Source organism: Perca fluviatilis, chromosome 17 (genome assembly GCF_010015445.1).
Source record: "Perca fluviatilis chromosome 17, GENO_Pfluv_1.0, whole genome shotgun sequence".
NCBI classification, from domain to species: Eukaryota; Metazoa; Chordata; class Actinopteri; order Perciformes; family Percidae; genus Perca; species Perca fluviatilis.
In genome coordinates, this window is record NC_053128.1 from 20145491 (window position 1) to 20167712 (window position 22222).

Below are 22222 nucleotides of genomic sequence, written 5' to 3' on the forward strand. Positions count from 1 at the left end.
GAGGACACAGAACAGGTCTTTGTGTAAAGTCCTTGCTTTTATTCATCTCTGGGCCATTTCTATGTGATAAATATTGAATGAATTATTTATTATATATTCTAGGAAAAAAAATAACTGATGAGTGTTTGCCACAAAAAAACATTGTGTCATACAGTAAGTATGAGATATGAATGCAAAAAAACTTGCTAATACAAGAATCAGAATAAAGCAGCTACTGATTTCCATTCATCACAGCATGCTATGACATTGTACTTGAAGTGGCTGGAAACTTGCTTTAAGGCCTTAGAGAACATTTCAAACACTTCTTTGTTGGTATAACTAGGTGTTTGGGGGAAGCTCTGATATCTGATAGGATACAATGATATTTACAGCAAAAAGATTGATCTTAAGCTTCTTGAAAATCAGTGTTTACCACTAGAACCCACTATGAATGCCAAATATTCAAAAAAATACCAGTATAGTGCACAACATCCCTGGTTTGGACCTTTTAACCTTACATTAAAAAAGGTCAAGTTAGTTAATTGTTCGCCACATCTCTCTCCCCTCATCATTTTCTGTCATCTCTATACTGTCTGTTGAAGGCTAAACATGCCAAAAAAACGTTTACAAAAAGTATTTTATATATATATATATATATATATATATATATATATATATATATATATATATATATAGTGCTGTCAGTTAAACGCGTTATTAACGGTGTTCACGCAAACCCATTTTAACGGCGTCAATTTGTTTATCGCGAGATTAACGTTCTTTTCGGCCTAGCAAACTTTGTAGTTTTTTTCACATGCCGTTGCAACAACCAGTGACGTTAGAAAAACTACAACACCACACCGGATCTAGCTAGACCGGAAACAAAACAACCGGCGCGCCGCACACACTTGTTTGGGCTTGCGAGCCGGCCAAATAGTAGGCTAACGTTACGTTTTGAGTGGATGGCGAGCGCGAGACGCCAAAATAGATGCCAATAAAATTCTGAATGGAAAGTTTACTTTTAAAAAGTTCCATTGACAAGAGCAAAGTGATCTGTGTGTTTTGTTGTTGTGAACTGAGCTATCATCGCAGCATGTCCCGTCTGAAATACCACTTGATGTATGCCAAGCATACAGAGAATTCTCCGCCCCCTCGTCAAAGCCAGGCGACAAAAGCACAAAGCAAGCCGATCCACTTTTCCATGTTGATAAGAGCATTAAAATGAGAAAAAAAGAAATAATGGGACAAAAAGAAATCAAGGGACATTTAGAATAGATAAAATTGTGTGATAAATTACGAGTTAAGTATGACAATGTGATTAATCACGATTAAATATTTTAGACAGTTAAGACATTTCTGGAAAAATTCTGGGTATGAAGATGCAAAATTACTGACAATGCCTATAAAGCAACATCATATTTCATTCAGTCTCTTACCTTCTTCGCACCGAGGCTTTCTGCCTTTTTCCGGGCTGCGTCAAAATCTTCATCTTGCCCAATGTTAGCCTAAACACACATTTAATTGCACATCAAAGTGACACAAAATTTCACAAATATTTGCAACAAAGACTACACACAATTAAAAAACAAAAACTGTCCAGTTATTTGAGTTTGGACCTCCTGTGGAATAACATGAAAGCCCTCCACATATAAAAAATGCCAGCTCATGACTGTGCAAGTATTAATTCTGCCAATCCATGACCTTGTAATTCAGATCACATCTGTGGAGGAGATGTAGCGACCACCTCACAGCGGAAACCAAGCATGAACACCACTTATGGGCTTGAAGAGGCTGTCTGATCTCCTGAGCTGAACACTAAACAAGGGAATATTTTCCTGCAGACATACTTATCTAGTAAACAACACAAGTCTGCAGCACAAACACTTTACTATGCTTTAGATATTTTCACCACTTTATCATTTTAATTTCAGTGATTTTCTGATCTTACAGTCACAGTTGATTAAGGATGAGTCACGTCCAATGCTACAATTCAATACATAGAGTATAACAAAACCATTGTCAAAAAGTAAGACAATGACATTCCAACAAACCTGTCAACTATTTTCCATTACTTGTGAATAACACTTGCATACCAGTTGTTTGACAATTTGAAGCAAGTGCAAAGTTTCAGGAAAGACTATTTCCCTGGAGAGCACCTCAGTGCCACAGCAGTGAATCACAGACAATTACCCATCCCCCCACACCGAACCACAACACCACTGAATAAAAAGTTAGACAACAAGAAAATCTGCCTGCTTTGCAGTTCTAAACTGCCCCAGGGCAGAAAGTAAATCCACCTAGATCTGCATTTGCATTATGAAGCCAAATCCTGTTTGGTTGGGAGTTAACTGGTACTGTAGCTCTGATTTTTTTAGACAGCCAATTAAAAAGTCCAAAATTGTCTGGTGTATGACATATTGCGTCAGCTGCCTAAAAACAGTAGATTGTAAAACTTCAGAGATACCTGAAATTAGGGCTAGGGCGATATGGAGAAAATCAAATATCGCGATATTTTTTACCAAATACCTCGATAAAGATATTGCGACGATATGTAGGGTTGACAATTGGTGCTTTCACTAAATATTTACGCAATGTGATTTGTGATAAATAATCATCACTAATGTGGATATAATGACTAAGTGGGTAAAGGCAAATAATAGAACTGCGAGTTCAGAAAATCCCTTTACTGTAATGCAGCCTGTAAAACCAGGAAAAGACACACTTATGTCATATAACTATAATACAATATCCAACATCTAAGACGATATATAGTCTCATATCACAATATTGATTTATATTGATACATATATTGCCCAGTCCTACATGACATGCAAAAGCAGCTGGTTGAAAACTAGACTAGCAAACTAAGACACATGCTGCACACACACTGGTCTCTAAACCTTACCAAGAACGTAATCACATCGTAACCCTGTTCCTTCAGCCAAACCAGAATACAGGATGTGTCCAATCCACCGCTGTAGGCTAGAACCACTGTCCCTTTAGACATGATGAGGGCGGTTCAGTCCAACAGGTAGAGAAGCCGTGGAGTGGAAGCAGAGAAGAGACAGGAGGGAGGCGATTATATAGATCACTAGTCCAGCTGAGGAGGAAATGCAGAGATTAGGTAGCCTGACAAGCCAGACCCGCTAGTTCAGTCCAACAGGTAGAGATGCTGTGGAGTGGCAGCAGAGAAGAGATAGCAGGGAGACAATTATATTAGGGCTGAACGATTGATTGCATTTGCAATAATATCGCGATATGTTAAAACACGATTTCCTAATCACAAAGGCTGCGATTTGGTCACGTGACTGGCAAGAGCAAATCAGTCTGCACTCCGCAGAGAACTGTTAGGTTGTAAAAAGTTAAACCATTGGTGATGTCTGATAAAAATATACTTTTAATTAAATGAACACTGTAGCTAGAAAAAAACACTGAATCAATACCAATTGCATCACACCACACTTAATTAGCATTTGTCTGGCTCACACCTTCTCTAGCTTCTAAAGAATTGAATAAATCATGTCTGTTATTTAGCATAAAGGTAGAAGCTCTTTGTCCCCACACAAGGAGACCTATTGTTCAAACAGCTTTGAGAGCCATCCCCTGTTCGGCCAGACTTGATTAGAACAAAGGAAATGCATATCTCTGTAAAGTTGAATAGAATTGGCACGACCTTTGTCTGTGACCTGGAGTAAACCTGAATTCAGAGGTGTGTCCTTATCCTGGGAGAGTTTTCATTCAAGGAAACACCCAAAATTCCACAGGAATATAATTCGGAAACAGAGGTGATTTCAGGGCTGGCATGGGGTACTTTCCATAAAATCATCTCTCAATGCAAATCAAACCAGCTATTAGGTTAACCGACATAAAACCATGCCAATCTCTAGGTATGGTGAAGGGCATGTGATGATGTGGGGGGGCTATTTTAATTCCAAAGGTCAAGGGAACTTTATCAGGATGCATAGTATCCTGGATCCATGAAATAACTGGCCTTTCAAAATAAAAATCTGCCTGCCTCTATGGGAATTTAACATAGGGGTGTACTCACTTTTGTTGCCAGCGGTTTAGACATTAATGGCTGTGTGTTGAGTTATTTTGAGGGGACTGCACATTTACACTGTTATACAAGCTGTAATATTTTTCTATACAAGCAATACTTTACATTGTATCAAAGTGTAATTTCTTCAGGTAGCCTGACAAGCCAGACCCTAGGGTGCTAGGGTGCATCTAGATTTCTAGGCGTTTCCTTGATAAAAGTGCTTTACAGCGAGGTAGCACATTTTGTCATTTCTAGCTACCAGTGTTAAATATTTCTTAAAAATTAATAATAGCTTATCCTGTGTTCCTTTTTTAAACGCTACTGGTAGTCAATTTAAACTTTTTGCAACCTAAGAAAACTCAGCTACATCACTTATAAAGAAAAATCATGTTAAACTGCATTTTGTTATGCTGGTTGTCCTTACTTGTGCAATGACAATAAAGTTGAATCTAATCTAATCTAAAACTTGTCCCACTTGAATGTACTTAAGCTTGAAATAAAAATTTGAGGATGATGACATGATTTCTTCACTTCCTAAATCAAACGTTTAAGTGACGCAAGGAGGAGTTATGGCATATACATCCCATGTTTTGCCCAATGTGTGTTTAATGCCAGAGGGAGAGGATAAGAAATTATTTTTTTGTGGTATTGTTAATGTCCCTCCCTGAGTGCTCAAGTGGTAAAACAGCATTTTCAGAGAAGAAAAATGTAATGCTAAGCTAACCTTCAGGTCATCTGGTAATGGCCTTGTAATTATCCCTAAAGTAAAAACTAAAACCCATGGTGAGACATCCTTCTAACTATTATTACTATGGCCCACAGCATTCCTGAGGGCAGCAGAGAATGTTGCTACTTTTAAAAACAAACTAAAGACCTAGCTATCTTTTTAGTCTGGCTTTCAAGCTATCTATCTGTCTGTCTGTAGATGAATTTTAGCCTGTTTTAGGCCTACTTGATGTATGTTGGTAGATACCAAGGTGAGTTTTTATCTATTTTTAATCCTGCCTATGGCATTTACTTACTCTAAATTTCCTCAGCGCCTGTTGTTATTTTTAGTGAATGTTAGTATGTATTTTATTCATTAAAAGGCCACTATGTGTGGATTGTGTAGCTAAAGCACTTTGTGTTACGAAAAGTGGCAAACGAATAAAGGCTGAATGATTGATTGATTGATTTTGTTTGCAACACGCGGAAACAATTTTGATGAGATTTATTTCAATTTAAGCCCAGTTTTCATCATGTATTATAACCAATGTGTTACTGTACCCATATACTGTATTAAATAGATAGGCTAGTGGCGCGCCGCCGATGTGCATTAATTAGCCAAACTAACGCAGGGGTACCTAACTAACTAGCTAACGCTACATCACAAACTGCGTAGCTAGCTAGCTATCTAGCTAGTTACCGTTATGTATTTTGCCACAATTGTAGGCTATACCCATTGACATATGGCTATACCCCCAGTCAATGGTTAGTTACCACCTGTTACCATGCAAGTTGAAACCCTCGTGACGAAACGTTACTTAAAGCCCAGTAAAAATCAAGCCGTGTCGCTGCTGTTGCTGACTGATAAAACCTTAAATTGAAATATAAAAAAGAAGTTGGTTGTACTTACGAAAAAGTGGCTTTGTGAGATAAATAAACGTTATAAATAAACGTTATCCGGAGACGCTGGCTGTTGGTCGGTCGGTGAGGAGTGGAAAAGCAGCGGCAGCGTGTTCGGTTCCCTGCTGATGGCTGCTGCGGTCTGACTGGTTCAACTCACATTGCATCATCCGTTACTCACGTTGTCCTTAACATTGATGTTTACAAATGAAAGATGAATTATGGAAATTGTGGGATGCAGTTTGAAGCCTGACCCATACTATGACCTAAAGTCAATATATCCTGGCTTCAAATTTGACCATTTCTGTTTTAACCAATCTCTATTACTTTATGGAAATACAATACTAGCTAAACATCTGTAGCAGTAGCCTACTGGAAGAATTCAGATCCTTTACATATGTAAAAGTACCAATACATTAATGTGAAACTACTCCATTAAAGGTTCTGCAATCAAAATCCTAATTAAGTAAAAGTATCAAAAGTACAAGTACATTTATATTGGGCTATATGTGTCTTAAAGACCAATACACATAAAGAACTCCATCTAACCAATACGAGAAAATATGAGAAGTCCTTAAAGCCCTTACAGCTTTAAACATGCAAAGAAAAAGGCCTAAATTAGAAAAACTGAGTTGCTAGGTTGTCAATAGTAACAGTATTTCCTATATTTCATTCATATTTTCTCAATGGCTCCATATACTCTATAGTTTCTGCTGTCTCTGCAGAACCAAAAACATTCTAAAAGACTTCTCATCCTGGACACCAGCTGTTTGACCTGTTGGCAGGCGCTACAGGACCATAAAAACATAGACCACCAGACGTGGGAACTGTCTCTTTCCCTGGGCTATAAGCCCACTTATGTCCAACAAGGGTTGAATGACCCCTCATTTGCAATATGTTGACTGTCCTTCAAGGACAAACAGGGTTCAAAATAAAAAAATTTGTCCACCAGCCTATAGTGAATGTTCAAAGTGTACCAGCCAATCAATAAGTAACCAACCATTTGCATATTTTACCAGCATTTGGCTTGTGGATGGTGCTACAAACCTTGTAGATCGTGCAATAATTACATTCATACTAGTGCAATAAATACTCTTATTCTAGTGCACAATTACATTGTATTTATTTATTACAGGTGATAACTCACCTGTTACGCCAGGTAAGTTTGGAACACTTCCCTGCTTAGGTCTACATAATTGCATTAACCCTAACCTTTTATAGAGAGTACCTGGTCAGTTCATGCAAGTTCATAGTAAGAGCTGTATATTTAAGTTCATTGTATCTTTAAAAAAGTTATATATTCAAGTAGCTCAGTTTATCAGAATGTCTTTCAGCAGGTAACACTGTAAACACACAAAAGTTTTTTCCATCATGGCAGCAATCACACAAGCATACTGCCACATGACACCAACATCCATCTTCAGATGCTACGTATGTAGCAATGTCATCATACTCTGTCCCACATCTTATTTTATCAATGCGACTTGAAATGATGCTGATGAATTGCAGTAAACCTCGCAGTGTCACTTACATAAGGGTGTGTTTCATTCTTATGTAGGTACCATTCAGTATGGCAAAACAATGTCTTTGTACCTTTCATACCATTTTCTGTGATATCCAACAGCTCCTCACAAAGACTTTACTATACTTTAGGTCCATACTCCATTGCATGCTTCACAGTAAGATAATTTGTTAATTTGAGTATCCGGTCCACCAATGTACTTCAGTCTCTGAGAACATCATAAGAGCTAAAAACCTTGACCGAGAGAAGCAACTTTATATTTTTATTTCTTCGCCATAAACTTCCAAAATCAAAAAACAAATGATCAAAAATACAATATAAAGTTCTGAAAATTCAATACACTGAATATTTTTTTATTTTTCTTATACAGGGAAAAAAAACACTGAGGCTCTGATGCACGGATGGCTAGTGACTTTGTTTAGTCCTCTTTGCTTTTCTGGATCTCAGAATATGGTGTTTCACAAATGTTGAGCCTCCTCCCCCCCGATTATCCCCGATCATATACAGTTCATTAGGTAGGAATTTGCCAAAGACGTACAGTACAAAGTGCCCAATAACAAGTCCTGGAGCTAACAATTGTGTTGAAAATTTCAATCAAGCACGACTGCAATCCACCACTTTGTATACAATGTACACTCCCCCCCACCACCGCATTTGACTCCCCCATGAACAAGAGTCAGTTGAGAATGAAGGTGTACAGATGTATTGAAAAGCTAGGTTGTCAGAGAGAAAAAAAAAAAAAAAAAAAAAAACCTGGAGAGTCAAGGCGAGTTGCTGTCAAATCAGTGCCCATGTTCGATATGGTGAGTAAGTCTCAGACACTCCAAGATCCAACGGCAGAAAAAGACCAGCATCCATGGGGGAGGGACCCAAACTGCTGCACTCCATCCAATTTGCCGGTTTTATTCAGAAAATATGAAAGCCAATCTATTATAACTCATGGTACAACACCCATAAAATAAAATAAATTATTTTCATTCCTTATGCACGCAGAACAAATGCATCTTTTCTTCCATTTTTCATTCATTTGTTGTTTACCTTGCACTATGACATACATGGGCTTTTTTATTCTTGTTATGAAGAAGAGGACTTACAAGAAGGGTTTCGAAAAAAAATCTGCCATAATATACATGTTCAACTAAAAACCCCAAACAGCAGTTTGGAGGAAAATATATATATAAAAAAAAAAAAATTGTCCATATATGGATGAGGTGGTGTCTGTGGATTTGGCCAAATAAAAAAATAAGATAGAAAAAAAAAACGGTGTACCCTGGCGGGGGGGAACTGGAGGAGAGGGAGGGTCTTTGTGTCCCAGTCGGTGGGGGAAGTTAGTGGTGCTGTGCAATCCTCTTATCTTAACCCCCTTTGCCTACCACTCTTTCTTTTTCTCATCCATGGACACTCCACCAGGTCCAAGTGCCACCACCAACAGCAGGCCGCCGATGACCGAGGTGGTCTGGAAGAAGTCGTACTTGAGGAAGTCATGCATGGGCTTGTAGGCGGGGACGGTCCAGAAGGCGTTGAAGTAAACGTTGATGGCCAGAAGCCACACGACGAGGGTCAACGCCGCCAGCTTGGTTTTGAAGCCAATGGCCACCAGGATGATGAGTGCAGTTCCAACCATGTTCTGCAGGATCTGTGGAAGGATGTTAAAGTAGGTGGGTGAAGATTTGTACTTTACAGTATGTGGTCATCACAAGTGGGCTACCGACTGACAAGCAAGTTTAACGTCTGCAAGATCATTTGCAGAAACCTGCTGTACTTAAATGAATAGAACTCAGCTGAAAAGTTATGGTACACTGGAAAATGCATGACAGTAACTTTAGTATATCTGATTTGTTTTTAGGGGTATAAAGAAAATCTAATATCACAATAGTCTGGATCAAATACCTCGATATCGCAACGAAAATTGTAGGGTTGACTATTTGACAAATAATCATCAGTATCATGGATATAATAACTACGTAGGTAAAGGCAAATAACAGCTACTTCTTCTACCTGTGTCTCCCTAAATATTCCAGAATATATCCCTCTCATAAATCCCCAAAACTTTGTTTTCTGTACAGATTAAACAAACAAGATATACTGTGTTAATTAGTGAACTTTAAAAAGGTGTTAGTAAGGTGGATTTTGTTACCATTGTGTAAGAGCCAGGCTAGCCGTATCCCCCTGCTTCCAGTCTTTATGCTAATTATAGCAAATTATATTATCTTAGCATAAACTCTCTGCAAGAAAGCAAATAAGTGCATTTTCCAAAAGGTTGAATTTGTCATTTAAGTCTAAATCTAATTAAGATTACGTTTGTGTTTGTATATACAGTACAGGCCAAAAGTTTGGACACACCTTCTCATTCAGTGCATTTCTTTATTTTCATGACTATTTACATTGTAGATTCTCACTTAAGGCATCAAAACTATGAATGAACACATATGGAATTATGTACTTAACAAAAAAGTGTGAAATAACTGAAAACATGTCTTATATTTTGGATTCCTCAAAGTAGCCACCCTTTGCTTTTTTGATAACTCTGCAAACCCTTGGTGTTCTCTCAGTGAGCTTCATGAGGTAGTCACCTGAAATGGTTTTACCTTCACAGGTGTGCTTTGTCAGGGTTAATTAGTGGAATGTTTTCCCTTATTAATAAAAAAGCAAAGGGTGGCTACTTTGAAGAATCTAAAATATAAGACATGTTTTCAGTTATTTCACACTTTTTTGTTAAGTACATAATTCCATATGTGTTCATTCATAGTTGTGATGCCTTCAGTGAGAATCTACAATGTAAATAGTCATGAAAATAAAAAGGAAACGCATTGAATGAGAAGGTGTGTCCAAACTTTTGGCCTGTACTGTATGTGGTGGCATAGCATTGGTCTTTATGATGAAATATCCATCAGTGTTGAATGAGGGAGTTGTTGTTGTCAGTACTCACAGAGAAGAAGTTGGAGTCAAAGTGCAGCAGAGTCATGAACATGAGCACTAGCAGTACTCGACCACCCAGCTGCATGTACTGCTTTGGCGAACTCTCTCCCATGGAGGGAACTCCAGCAAACATGCTCTTTCCTTCCGAACGAGACTCGGCCAGCAGCAGGAGCAGACCACCTCCTAGGGCCAGGTTTCTGGGAGAGGAGAGAGGATGGTTATTTTTGGACAGTGCTCGTCAGACCTGCAGTCATACAAGCACAACATGTCTGGAATACAGAGTGTATACAGTACAACCAGGTTTGTTGAGGCCGATTGCCAAATTGTAATCTCATCTGATCATGACCTCATTACTGACTGGAATGAGGATGTTCAGTATGGTTGCAACCACGTGTTCTTCTCAATATCAATACATCCGTTTATTATTTCAATAAACTACTTACTCATTTAGTCATAAAATGGCAATCACAACACAGCTTATTTTGTTTTCTGAATTTTTAATCAGGTATTTTAAATTACTTAAATTATTTATCAGTAATCAAAATCATTAAGTCATCCTTTTATTAACGCATTGATTCCACATGCACAACTTCTTTCAGCGTTTAGGTTTACTCTCACTCTATAATAACATTTTTTATTAAAATTACATAGAATGCAGAAACAGAAAAACTACAATGTAGTACTGTATTTAAGGGATTTCTCTGATGGCCTATGACTCATCTGGCCTGTTGATTAAATAAATCACAGGTCTTGTTCACAGTAATTGTTGGTGTCTGCTTGCAAATGAAAATTTTCATTGCTGCAGAAAAAGCACTACAAGCAGTCAAATAAATTAAAGGTCCAATATGTAATATATTTACTGTAATAAATCCAAAAATGACCACAATGATTCATCAGATTTTAAGGAAATATGCTAAATTGAAATACTATTGTTTCCGACAACAATGCTAATGCTAGTATTTTCTCCTTTTAAAATTTCCGTTCCATAATGGACTTTCTGTTTCAGCCTCTGTGTTGTTATCAACTGCCCAAAAAAGGCATGTTTCTAACAGTTGCCTTACCAGAGATGTAAAAAAAAAAACGGGTAAAAATTGGAGATTTATTTGAAAGATGGAGACAGCTAGAGCCCAAAAGAAACCAAGTTGGCTAATTTCCTCCTGAACAGGTAAGCATTAGCTTCAGGCTAATTTATCACAGCTACAAGGGGATGGGCATTTTATGTCATTTCAACATTGGTGTACTAACATTGAATTATATAGCTAGAGTACCCAAGTTGGTAACTCGCAAAAACAAATTGAGACACAGCCAGTAAAGTGATCCTGACTGGTCTTGGCTAACGCCGCCACACTAACCCTGCTAACGTTACCGGAGGACCAGGCAAGCGGGCCACGGCTGTTTACAACGTGTAGCCTGTTCAGCGGCCGTAGCCGAAAAACTGTGAGTTATTTTAAGCCAAGAGAGGGGGGCTGTAAATTGGGAAGAGAGGACCGTGAGTTTGCAGTGTGTTTAGTGATTGTTGCCGCAATTCTAAGCCAATAAAGTGTGTTCAGTCGGGTGGAGAGGACGGCAAGGTAGTTATTTTTAGCGGTTCCTACTGTAATTCTAAGCCTAGGAAGTGTGTCTGTCCGTTGAGTGGAGAGGACAGCGAGGTTGTTGTGTTTTTTTGCGGTTTCTACCGTAATTCTAAGCCGAAAAAGTGTGCCTGTCAGTTGGGTACAGAGCTCTGCGTGAGAACGGGCTTCTATGACTGTCAATATAGCCAGCATCTAACGGTAGCTACTCCGCTGTGCTGTGAAGGAATGTCTGGCTATGTCAGACAAGCGTCTAGCAACAATGTTGTGGATGCTCCTTCAGCGCACTTTGGAGGAGGGTCTGGCAAAGCGAGACTATGGATGCTCCGGTCTTAGCCTGGCAACCTCCGTGAACTTTTAGTCTGGGAAGGAGGGAGCGGGGGAGACGACTCTCTCCAGTATTTTCAATTTGTACAGCAATAACTATTTAAACACTAGCTGTCAGTAGGGATGGGCGATATAGACGATATGCAATGTAAACGATACAAAATTGGCCTACGATAGAAATTTTAATTATATTGCACTATCGCGATAAATCATGTTGATGACGCAATCTACCCGCGAAGTTTAGAGCCACGAGCTGCAACGCGTCATCGTCATCTTGAGTAAACATGACTAAAAGCGAAACAAGGAGCTGGTGAAAAAGACCGGTGCAACATCCGTTATTTGGACTTGGTTTGGATTTAAGCCGCTACAACGGAGCTGTGGTCGAGCCGTACCATGGAGCCTTTCACCCGCGTGATCAATCACTATATAACGGACGATTGGAATCTTGGCAGCCGGTGTTTGCAGACGTTGTACTTCCCCGCTGAACATACAGCCGTGTGTGCGCAGCAGCGGAGTGGGACCAAAAAATGTACCGGGACGTTTACGGCCCCTGCCGTACGGGTTGATCAGAGGCTGCACCGTTTGACCAGCAGGCAGCGGCACCAGGCCGCCGGATGGTGTTGCTAACAACTTGCAATGTATAACTATTATCAGACCGGCCCACCGGGAAAAGTCCCGACTCGTGCTGTGCGTGTGTGTGTGTGTGTGTGTGTGTGTGTGTGTGTGCGCGCTCTCAAATGCGTTACATTAGGATGCAGGTAAGAAACTTTGTTTGAAATATGTTTTTATTTAAAGTATCTGTGCATCTTTGCCTAATACTGAAAGTATTTTCAGTACAGTGTCTGTTCCTTAACTAAACAGACACCAGTTTGTCCTGTTCTCTGCATCTTGGGTGGCATTTAAGAACCAAGGACTTAAACTTACTAAGTGTAGTGCCTTTTAGAATGGTTTGCACTAAAGAGAAGACACCCAATACTTTAAGCTTTTTCTTTGTCAAAGTCTCTGCAACTAGTGTACTTGAATTTTATTCATCTGCAACATTATGTTGTATAATTACAGTTTTGAATAATAAATGTTCTCAAAACTACATACTATGTTTCTTTCTCTTTAAAAAAAAAAAAAAAATAATACATTTAGCAGTTTGGTTTTCCTTAGGGTCTATGTAACCTGTACTGGTATGAAATGGTTCTATTATAATTTATATATCGCAATATATATCGTTATCGCAAGAGGCTGCAATGTATATCGCAATATGGATTTTAGGCCATATCGCCCATCCCTAGCTGTCAGTATTACATATTGCACCTTTAAGATAGTTTTTTATCTAGGATCATAAGCAGTGAAATTCCAAACTTAATATCAGAAAACACCACCAGTCAGTGTGAGATTAACAACAAGCATATCCAAATTTAGTTTTTAAAACAAAAGATAAACCTACACAGAGTGACACTTACCTCATCAAAAATTTGAGGTCCCATAAAATGCTGTATGCAACAGTCTAGTGGGGGAAAAAGAAATTCCAGATCAGATACAAAGACATAATGGTTGTGTACATTAAAAATGTCATTATAATGTAATTGTTCTCACCTGTAGCGCTATGATGCCAAATAATCCAAAGCAGGCATACTGTACAAAATTTCTACTGAGGATTAGGACACAACCACCTGGTAGGACACACACAACAAAGTTATGGTGATTGTGGCTGCAGCACACTATTTGACAAATAGCATCATAATTTGTCATGTTATCTGAATTAATCACAATTATCATTATCAATAGTGTCATTTGAGTAAAATAACACATTTCCCTTGCTAATACACTTGTCAACATATTCTGTCTTTTGAAGAAAAGTATTTAGTTTACAGTTTAAGGCTTATTAACTGCCACAAGATTTATGACCATATGATCTGGTCGCCAAAACACATGGCAGGGTAGGTCCAAGGATTCATACTGTTCATGCCAAACTCTGACTGTCAGCTTCAGCTTGTCTCAACAGACACCATATTACTGCTAGGGCAAATTTTCAAACTTCACCCATCATGCTATCCTGATTACAGTACGTAGCTTCATATTCTGGCTCTAACGTAAATGAAGAATGGAACCTGACATCTACTTGATGTTTTCTGTCTTCTGCTACATTTTGGGTGATGCCTTCATCAGTGTGCAAACTTCTGCTCTTACAGGCCATCTGCTTCAAAATTCAAGGAGCTCAAGGATACATTTTCGCAGACGCTGCAATACTTTCATTCAAGTGGGCTGCCTCTTCAACAAGTCTTGTCAGTCTCCCCTGACCTCTCTAATCAGCATGATTGTTTATTACAAAAGAAATGTAACTTCCTACTACAGTAAAATATGAGTTGACTCATCTCATGTCTGGACCGTGACCTGATGGTGCACTGCCTCCCATTCACTTACCCAGCTGTCCTATCAAGTTAAGCAGCACAAAGCAGGTAGCCAGGAAGTAGCCACAGCTCCAGGTTGCCTCAATGTAGTCTCTCTGTTCATTCCACTGGAACCACATGCGGATGCCATCTTCCAGGAAGGTGCTGATAAGACAGAGACGCGCAAGGTGGGGCAGGTAATGTTTGGTTAACCGCAGGAACTGGGCAACAGAGGGAAAGAAGAGGAGAAATGAGTGATTGACAAGAAAAAGGATGGCTTGAAGTACAAAGAAGAACAATCAAAGGATGTGTATTCTGAGGCGTAACAAGGCTAGCTTACAACAGCATAACTGAGAAACAACATTACTGGGTCACCAAGCTGTAACAACTAAATTTAAACAATATTCCCATAAAGACTCCTATTGAAAAACCCAACCATGACCTGCTGCTACCCAGACAGATCTCTAAATAGTGTCTAGTCTAAAGAATGAAAAAAACAAGAAGTCATCAGGACTGCTACTAATTATTATTTACATTGTCAATTATAGGGATAGGAATTAACCCACTAGTCATAGTAGAATGCAATTGCAATGCTAAGTGAATGTCGAAATAGTAGTCATTAACGCTGAATTGCTGCCTGAGATAGACTTTGCATGAACACATATCCCAAAGAAGTCCTTTTGTCAAATAGTGTGTATCCTTGTAGATAGAGTACGCCATTACCTAAAGCTATGACAAATGGCGTGCCACCTGTTACTTTGTTTAAGTAAGTAAATGCAATGCACGAAGTAAGTACAGGATGTAGATAAGTTGTTTTTCTTCGTTCTATCCATTTTTAGACTAATAATAATAATAATAATAATAATAAATTGAATTTATATAGCGCTTTTCATGGACTCAAAGTCGCTTAAACTAGTCAGGTAGTTTCTTACATAGCTGATATTTAAATTTCAATACTGATTATTTATAGTATCAGTACAACTACTACAGAGACGTTTCTCAATAAAATATTTAAAAACAAAAAAAGGAGTGATACTGTACATGATGTTTTGCCCACCCCAGATTACCCACGTTGAATATTACAGCAAAAAAAGCTACAAAGAGCTAATAACTGATCATACAACTGGATTTGAGCATAATTGATTTCAAGTGTAAAAAGTTCCTATGTGCAGGGCGGGAGTTTTGTTGTTGTCCACAAACCTCAAGACAGTAATAGGGCTGTGCCTCCTTGTTAAAACCCTAAACGCTTATTGTATTTTTATGAGTTGAAGTACGCTAAATGTTTAAACAAGAAAAGAAACTACACTACGATCTTCTCTCAAACATAAGTCATGAACAGATCCTTACATAGTACAGTGACATAGTAGAGGTGCAGTGACCTGCCCCATGCCCCGCCTACTCAGCTGTCCACATCAGCACTGTCAGAGCTCGGCAGCCTATCAGCATCCACCAACTCCCACTATAACTGCTATGTGAGACATGAATGGACGAACTGGGAGCCAATCCTAACAAGCCTGAGGTCGCTGCAACAGCCTAGAAATAGACCATTTTGTTAAGTAACGTGTAAAGTAACATGTTAGCTCAGGACCACTAAGTGAGGTGAAGTGATGTGCCCTTGCAGAGTCTCTTACAAAGCAGGACATTTCAGGTTCACATTTTACAATACACAGCATTAGTGATAGGAGTGTATAAATCAATCAGTTGTAATTCCATTAGGGAAGTGGTGCAGTTTTTGGCATGTGGATTCAGTTCAGTCAACACAGCTGCCATAAACATACACAGAACTGACTCCAGGACTTGATGTTTGAACGGACACTACTCCTTTAGAAGAGATACTGACAATACTCTTCCAAGGAGATAGCTAACATTAAAAGTCTGGCCTGACTTGCAAAAACACAAGGCCATGAATCCAACACACCAAACACTACAGCAGGCAGCTCATGCCTCTTATAAGCTAGACTACATTAACTTTTTAAATGACAGAACAGGACAACAACAACAAAAACCTTCTGGGGCTTTTTCACAGTCTACATAGGAGCATGAGTCACAGACAGACCAGACATCTGCTCTTGATATCTCATCATACCTCTTACAGATCTGTGCACTACCCAGTGAAGCAACAACAAAATCTCAGAAAGACAGAAATACCAGTAACTAACGTAACATAGAGGCAGCTGTTGCATGTAACTTATTAAGTGAAGATAAGGTTCACGTCGAGTTTTTGGGTGAACTCTATGTTGGGGCAGCTCTGTCAAGGCCACAAACAGATGCCAAGTTTAGGAAAGCCAAATGCTTCTCCGATTTAGAGATACTCTGTAACCCTAAGCCACCAGCCCTGCCAAACAATTAGAGTGCTACACAATATAACTAAATGTTAGCCAATACCTTGAAGGCTAAGCTGTGTGATTTCACAACGGATGTCTGGCTGAGATACTGTTAATAAACCACACGGAAGCAGACGACAAGCTAAATAGCTGGCATAGTGAAGTAGCTAGGCATCCATATTTATACCTGTTAAGTGTGGCCTTCCCCAAACATATGTCAGTTTCACTTTGTCGGTGTGAAGTATAATGCTAGCTAATCCATCTGGAGACACATGACAGGACCAAACACCTAAACCATTTCTCATGCAAATTAAAACACGAGTAAATAAGCTATAGCGTTGATTTAGGGTCGTATTAATGCCGTCAGCTAGGTACTGTGGACTGTGAAAAACAATAAGTAAAGGCGTCACAACGTTGGAGGAAACACTCAAGAGCCTACTATATTCTCAGAGAAACTAGTTAGCGGCTAACTAGCTAACAGCGGCTAACAAGTGTCGTGCTAAAATTGAAGTTACCTGGTCTGCCACGTCTTCGGCTGTGTTCATGAGATCCTCCTGTCCCATATTTGTGTAATATTAAGAATTGTAATAATTAAAGCTCAGCGCAACACAATTTTAACGTGTTGTATTTTTCGCAGGCTGCGCTCGGACTGCTCCTCCCCCCGTTAACGTTATTTACTTGAAGATTTCCCGATCGCCTGGACGCAGAGAAAGGCCGCCTCCGCCCCACAATGCCCCGCGATTTGACGAGAGAGACAGAGCCCCCCTACATGGTACTGCAACCGCTGTATGCCACGTATACTGATCAGGGCTTGCCATAACGTTAGCTACCCAGCGTGGTTAACGGCTTTTACACATGAAAAGAAGCACAAGTTTATACCCTCCACCTCATCTGAATTATTTTTTTTAACCATAAACCTTAAGACATGTTCATGTTCAACCTTGCAAACGCTGCACACTCATGTAACCCATGAAGATTATATGGATGGTTACACTTTTTTGACAGATGTGCAATCCTCTTGTCTCTTATGATGAATGAATGAATTCTTTATTTAAAGAAAATGACGATAGCACATTTAGTTCACTGCTACTACTCTGATATATTTTTCTTTTTTTATAGTGAATGTTTCTATTTATAATTCTGAATGGTAGTTTTTTTTCTTCTTTTCTTTTACTATGTTTATCGTTAAGTACCAAGATACCAAGGCCAAATCCTTGTTATGTATGTGAAAACCAACTTGCAACCAGTCTGATGTGCATTCAAATTATGATTAAATCAGAATTGTAATGCACTTCGAGTTAAATAATTTAATGCATAAATGAATGAAAAAAGAAAGGACATTTTTTTCACAAGTAGGAGCTGTACTAATCAAACAGTTCACACAACAGCCAGCCTGCAAAATGATGACAGGATTATTTTTGCTATTGTGTTGAACAACTTTTAAGTGTGGCTATTAAGGTAACTTCCATAAACAAAATGCTTCACACAAACTTCCTAAAAAACAACGTGCATACACACATAAGAGTAAGAACTTAAAAGAAAACGAACAGTGTCTTGGTATAGGTGTTGGGGCAACATAATTTCTCTGAAACTTTACTGGAGGCATGAAGGAATAAATGTTGATGGACAAAATCTGTCCATCCTGGGTGAAAACATTCATTGTGTTCTTCCGTTTACTTTGTTGAGAATTGCGCTCTAAACCCGGTCTCTTGTAAAGTAACTAAGTAAAGTTTATTTCTAGAGAACATTTAAACACAGTTTAAGCTGACCAAAATGCTGTACAAACAAGCACTAAGGTGCTGCATTAACCCTCGTTTTGTTCTTCGGGTCACCGGGACCCGAAGGACAACACAAGGGTTAAGGTACTGGAAGAGCTGTTGTCTACAGCATAAAAGCCTCTCGACATGGAATTGCTGATGTAGCTGTCAAAACTGTTTGCAAGCTACATCAGCAATGACCTGCTACTGCGAAGTAAGGTGGTTATTTTCCATGCTATACCTTTCTCATATAGTCCTCTGTGTGAGAAATGTCTACACTCCCTCTTGTTTATTAAGCAGTGAAATAAATTATAAAATACTATGCAATATACAAAATGTAGATGCATGTTAGTCTGCAATGCCTTTCTTCTTGGAAAATTGACAATTTATAAAATGCTTTTTATGATTAGCACTTTTCTGTCAAATTATATGTTCATGGCCTGCAAGAGTTACTGTCTGTAAAGGTCTCTCCTTTTCATCCATTCTATAGTCAATGGTGGTTTAAAAAAAATAAATAAAAGACGGACAATGTTTGCAAATCCAAATTGAGGTGTATTTTATACAATCACACTTGGTTGCAAACCAGACAATACAACTTATCCAGTCAAACGATGCGTTCACAGCCACTAACATTTTTCATTTCACGTAAACCAGCCTCGTAGAAACTGTGCAACATCACAACTCAGAAAACAGACGACCTTTCATATGCAGAAAATATGAAAAATCAAAGGGATGTTCACCTTTACAAAGGTAAGGCGGCTCAGAAAGGAATACTACTAACTGGAAGTGCAGTGTTGCTCCCTGACAAATTACCAGGGATAAAAATACTACACGTAAATGGTTTCAGTTGTTACTTTCCATTTGGCACTTTCCCAGGTTTCTTTCGGCCTGATTTCCAGTGGTTATTTCTGAATTTCTTCTGAAAACCACCACCCTGTACCTAAAAGACATAAATATGACAGCTTTAATGTCAGTCAGGAAAAGAAAATTCTATTAGTGCAAGCTATTAACATTGACTGGATTCAACAAACACAGAAAACATTTTTCCCATTTTGACAGACCTTCTTGCGTTTCTGCAGAACCGGCTTATCCAGTTCCATTTCCTCGTCTTCATCCGTTTGGAAGTCATCTTCCTCCTTATCCCCGTCACCCTCCATAATTTCTTCCGCTTCGTTTTTTAAAGTGAACATTGTGGCTGTGGAAACATATGAAACAGTGTTACAGCAAAGTAAAACTGCAATCCTACAAGCCACAATAAATTCACTAGGTTTTTCCTGGAGTGAAATCCTGCAGACTCTTGGGAACTCAATGACATACAGTTAGACATAACCACCATTATAATAAAAAGTGGACAAAGATGTGTGCACGCGGGATACTGACAAGGGTAGAGGTCACTCATGCTGTCTTCTGAGTCACTGTGATCCTCGTCACTGGATGAGGGTTCAAATGCGTTGTTCCCGTGTTTTGAGGGCTTCCCCCAATTGACCTCCTCTCTGATGTCTTTGGGCCTTTTCTGCTTGAGTCTGGCTGGAACAAATTCAATCCCTTGCTTCACACACTCTTCATCTAGAGCAGAATGAGACCGTCATGTCAGTAATGAAATTGACAGTGTGAATGTTGTGAAACAACATATCTGCGGTGTATTATATGGACTGCATATTGATAATACTGATAGAACACTGTAATGGTTTCTGATTTGATACGAACGTGTCATTGCTGGGCAAACATATAGCTCCGTGAAGAATGCTGCGATTGAAGTTTAGTGATATTATCAAGTAGTTTTAAAAAGGACCAAGTTACAATGGCAACACTAATAAGAACGGAAGAAACACTACAGTGTAAATCTAAAATAGAAGTCGATCAGTGTGAAATCAAAACCTTATGTGAATATTGTGACTAGATAACTGCCTTGATGGAAGTGTTATTGGGTTATACTTGCCTTAAGAAAATTGATTCAAACAAATCAACAAAATCCCAAAATGTATGAAAACTAGAGATGTTCCGATACCGATACCAGTATTGGTATTGGCTCCGATACTGCCTAAAACGCTGGTATCGGTAATTACTGGAGTTTATGCACCGATCCGATACCACGTAATAAAGCCCTATAGAAAATCTACGTTAAAAGTAGTTTATTTATTTTCTTTTTCCATTATAACGGACTGTCAAACTGGATAATAAAAGAAAGTTCTACGGCATTCGTTGTTTGTGTTTGTTTATGTTTCACAAAGAGTTTAACCTGAGCCAGACAGACAACAAAGATAGAAATTATATCACATCCATACAGGGATAGTAGTATACAGTTGTTAAAAACATATGACACATTGTTATCGGATCGGTACTCGGTATCGGCCGATACGCAAGTTGAGCTATCGGAAGCAAAAAATGGTATCGGACCATCTCTAATGAAAACGTTGGTCAAGCAGATTGGGAAGATTATGTTCAGTAGATAAGGGTTACCATGGAAATATATATATTTTTTTTTATCAGCAGATTTACACCAGATAGCTTTGATTTCCTTCCTGAATAATGAGTACAACACTAAGAGTCTGTGACTTTGGCCTAGGTTGTATGACATCCCCACTGTTCAAAAGGCATACTAAACCCACTAATTCATAATATGTATACAACAAAAACAAAGTGCCACGCATGTAGATTAGTAATGTACTGACATTTGGAGAGGGCTTTCTTGAAGCGTTTCCCGTTTACATGTCTTAGGACATGATGCGGCTGCCGGTTGAGGTGTCTGAGGGTCAGCTTACAGAAGAGCTGATTGCTGTAAAACAGACAAAAGACATCAGAAAACACATTACACACAGATGTCCTGATTAGCTTCACACATTCAGCCCATTTCGGAGTGAGAAATGGCCATGCAAGTAATATAAGGAACATGTTTCTCTTGCAAAATGGTAAGCAAGAGTCTCCTTACGGTTGTTTTGTGCTTGATACAACGTGTGGTTCATACTGGCTGTAGTTGAACTCTGCTGCAGCACTAAGTTTCTCATACTTCTTCCCTTTAGTGAACTTCTCTAGCTCCACCAGGTTGCATGGAAACTCATGGCCATTCAGAGTGCATTTGATCTGAAGACAACAAATGAAATGAGGTAGCCATCACAACACTTCAAAGTAGTATATGGCTCGTGAGATAGTTAGCAATATGGCTAGCATCAAATTGAACGACGGTGTGTTTCGTGTAATGTGATAGGACATTAACTCGCTAACCTTTTTGCCATCTGTAAGGTGAAGAAATGGGTGGTTAAGAAGAAAGGCTTTGAGGTCCGTAGGTAATTCATCCATAGCTTAAAAACACTTCAAAACAAATCTTTCAGTGCGTGTTGATCAGGCCACCCCCTTACAGGAAACGACTACACGTGGGTTGAAGGCGCAGACTCTGTTTTGCATGATATTTTAGCGCCATCCAGTGACCAAAGTCAGGAAGGTCAGCTTAGACGAAAGGATACAGCTTCCCTTTCAACCATTGTTGTGGTAATGATCAAACGCGACCCTTTGATTGATTAAATCAATTTGAGTGTCGTTAAACCGAGTAACTAGCATAACTGTAGCTATACAATAAATCTGCTACTATGACACACAGATTTCACATGTATTTTATATAGTAGCTAGCTACACGTATGCCAACATTAACCTCAACATGAATGCAAAAATAAACGTAAATTGGCTTAAGTCAGGTCCTTTAAGTCAGCTGACTCTGACAGCTCGGAATCAGAGAGCAGGAGAATAAAAATAGAGAGACCACTCTGTTCGTATTTGCAGAAACCATAAGTGTAGTCGATAAGT

General features: G+C 39.0%; 3 protein-coding genes across 3 annotated transcripts in view; all 3 read right to left on the reverse strand.

The window, feature by feature from the left end:
* ass1 (argininosuccinate synthase 1) overlaps positions 1-5783 on the reverse strand; it is a 29172-nt gene extending 23389 nt beyond the window's left edge. The window contains exons 1-3 of the mRNA XM_039779757.1: positions 5634-5783; positions 2885-3079; positions 1416-1484 (exon numbers count right to left, since the gene is read on the reverse strand). Of these exons, the coding sequence (XP_039635691.1) occupies positions 1416-1484; positions 2885-2986 (171 nt within the window). The 5' untranslated portion in view covers positions 2987-3079; positions 5634-5783. The remainder of the gene's footprint in view (positions 1-1415; positions 1485-2884; positions 3080-5633) is intronic.
* A 1680-nt stretch (positions 5784-7463) lies between these two features.
* On the reverse strand, positions 7464-17423 carry surf4 (surfeit 4). The gene is made up of 6 exons (XM_039779244.1): positions 17183-17423; positions 14378-14564; positions 13550-13626; positions 13417-13460; positions 10075-10261; positions 7464-8781 (listed from the first exon to the last, which is right to left on the reverse strand). Exons 1-6 carry the CDS (start codon positions 17228-17230, stop codon positions 8515-8517), a joined length of 810 nt encoding a protein of 269 aa, XP_039635178.1. The 5' UTR covers positions 17231-17423; the 3' UTR covers positions 7464-8514.
* Positions 17424-18952: 1529 nt separating this feature from the next.
* surf2 (surfeit 2) lies at positions 18953-22027 on the reverse strand. Its single transcript, XM_039779247.1, has 6 exons — positions 21647-22027; positions 21354-21505; positions 21097-21200; positions 19805-19990; positions 19486-19619; positions 18953-19364 (listed from the first exon to the last, which is right to left on the reverse strand). Exons 1-6 carry the CDS (start codon positions 21719-21721, stop codon positions 19275-19277), a joined length of 741 nt encoding a protein of 246 aa, XP_039635181.1. The 5' UTR covers positions 21722-22027; the 3' UTR covers positions 18953-19274.
* Positions 22028-22222: the final 195 nt, after the last annotated feature.

Coding starts and splice junctions, on each gene's coding strand:
- surf4 (XM_039779244.1), bottom strand. CDS start 17,230: ATGGGACAGGAGGATCTCATGAACACAGCCGAAGACGTGGCAGACCAG. Junction 13,627..14,377: donor TAACTTGATAGGACAGCTGG/GTAAGTGAATGG, acceptor GTGTCCTACCAG/GTGGTTGTGTCCTAATCCTC. Junction 13,461..13,549: donor TTGGCATCATAGCGCTACAG/GTGAGAACAATT, acceptor TTCCCCCACTAG/ACTGTTGCATACAGCATTTT.
- surf2 (XM_039779247.1), bottom strand. CDS start 21,721: ATGGATGAATTACCTACGGACCTCAAAGCCTTTCTTCTTAACCACCCA. Junction 21,201..21,353: donor GTATCAAGCACAAAACAACC/GTAAGGAGACTC, acceptor TCTGTTTTACAG/CAATCAGCTCTTCTGTAAGC. Junction 19,620..19,804: donor CATGAGTGACCTCTACCCTT/GTCAGTATCCCG, acceptor ATGTTTCCACAG/CCACAATGTTCACTTTAAAA.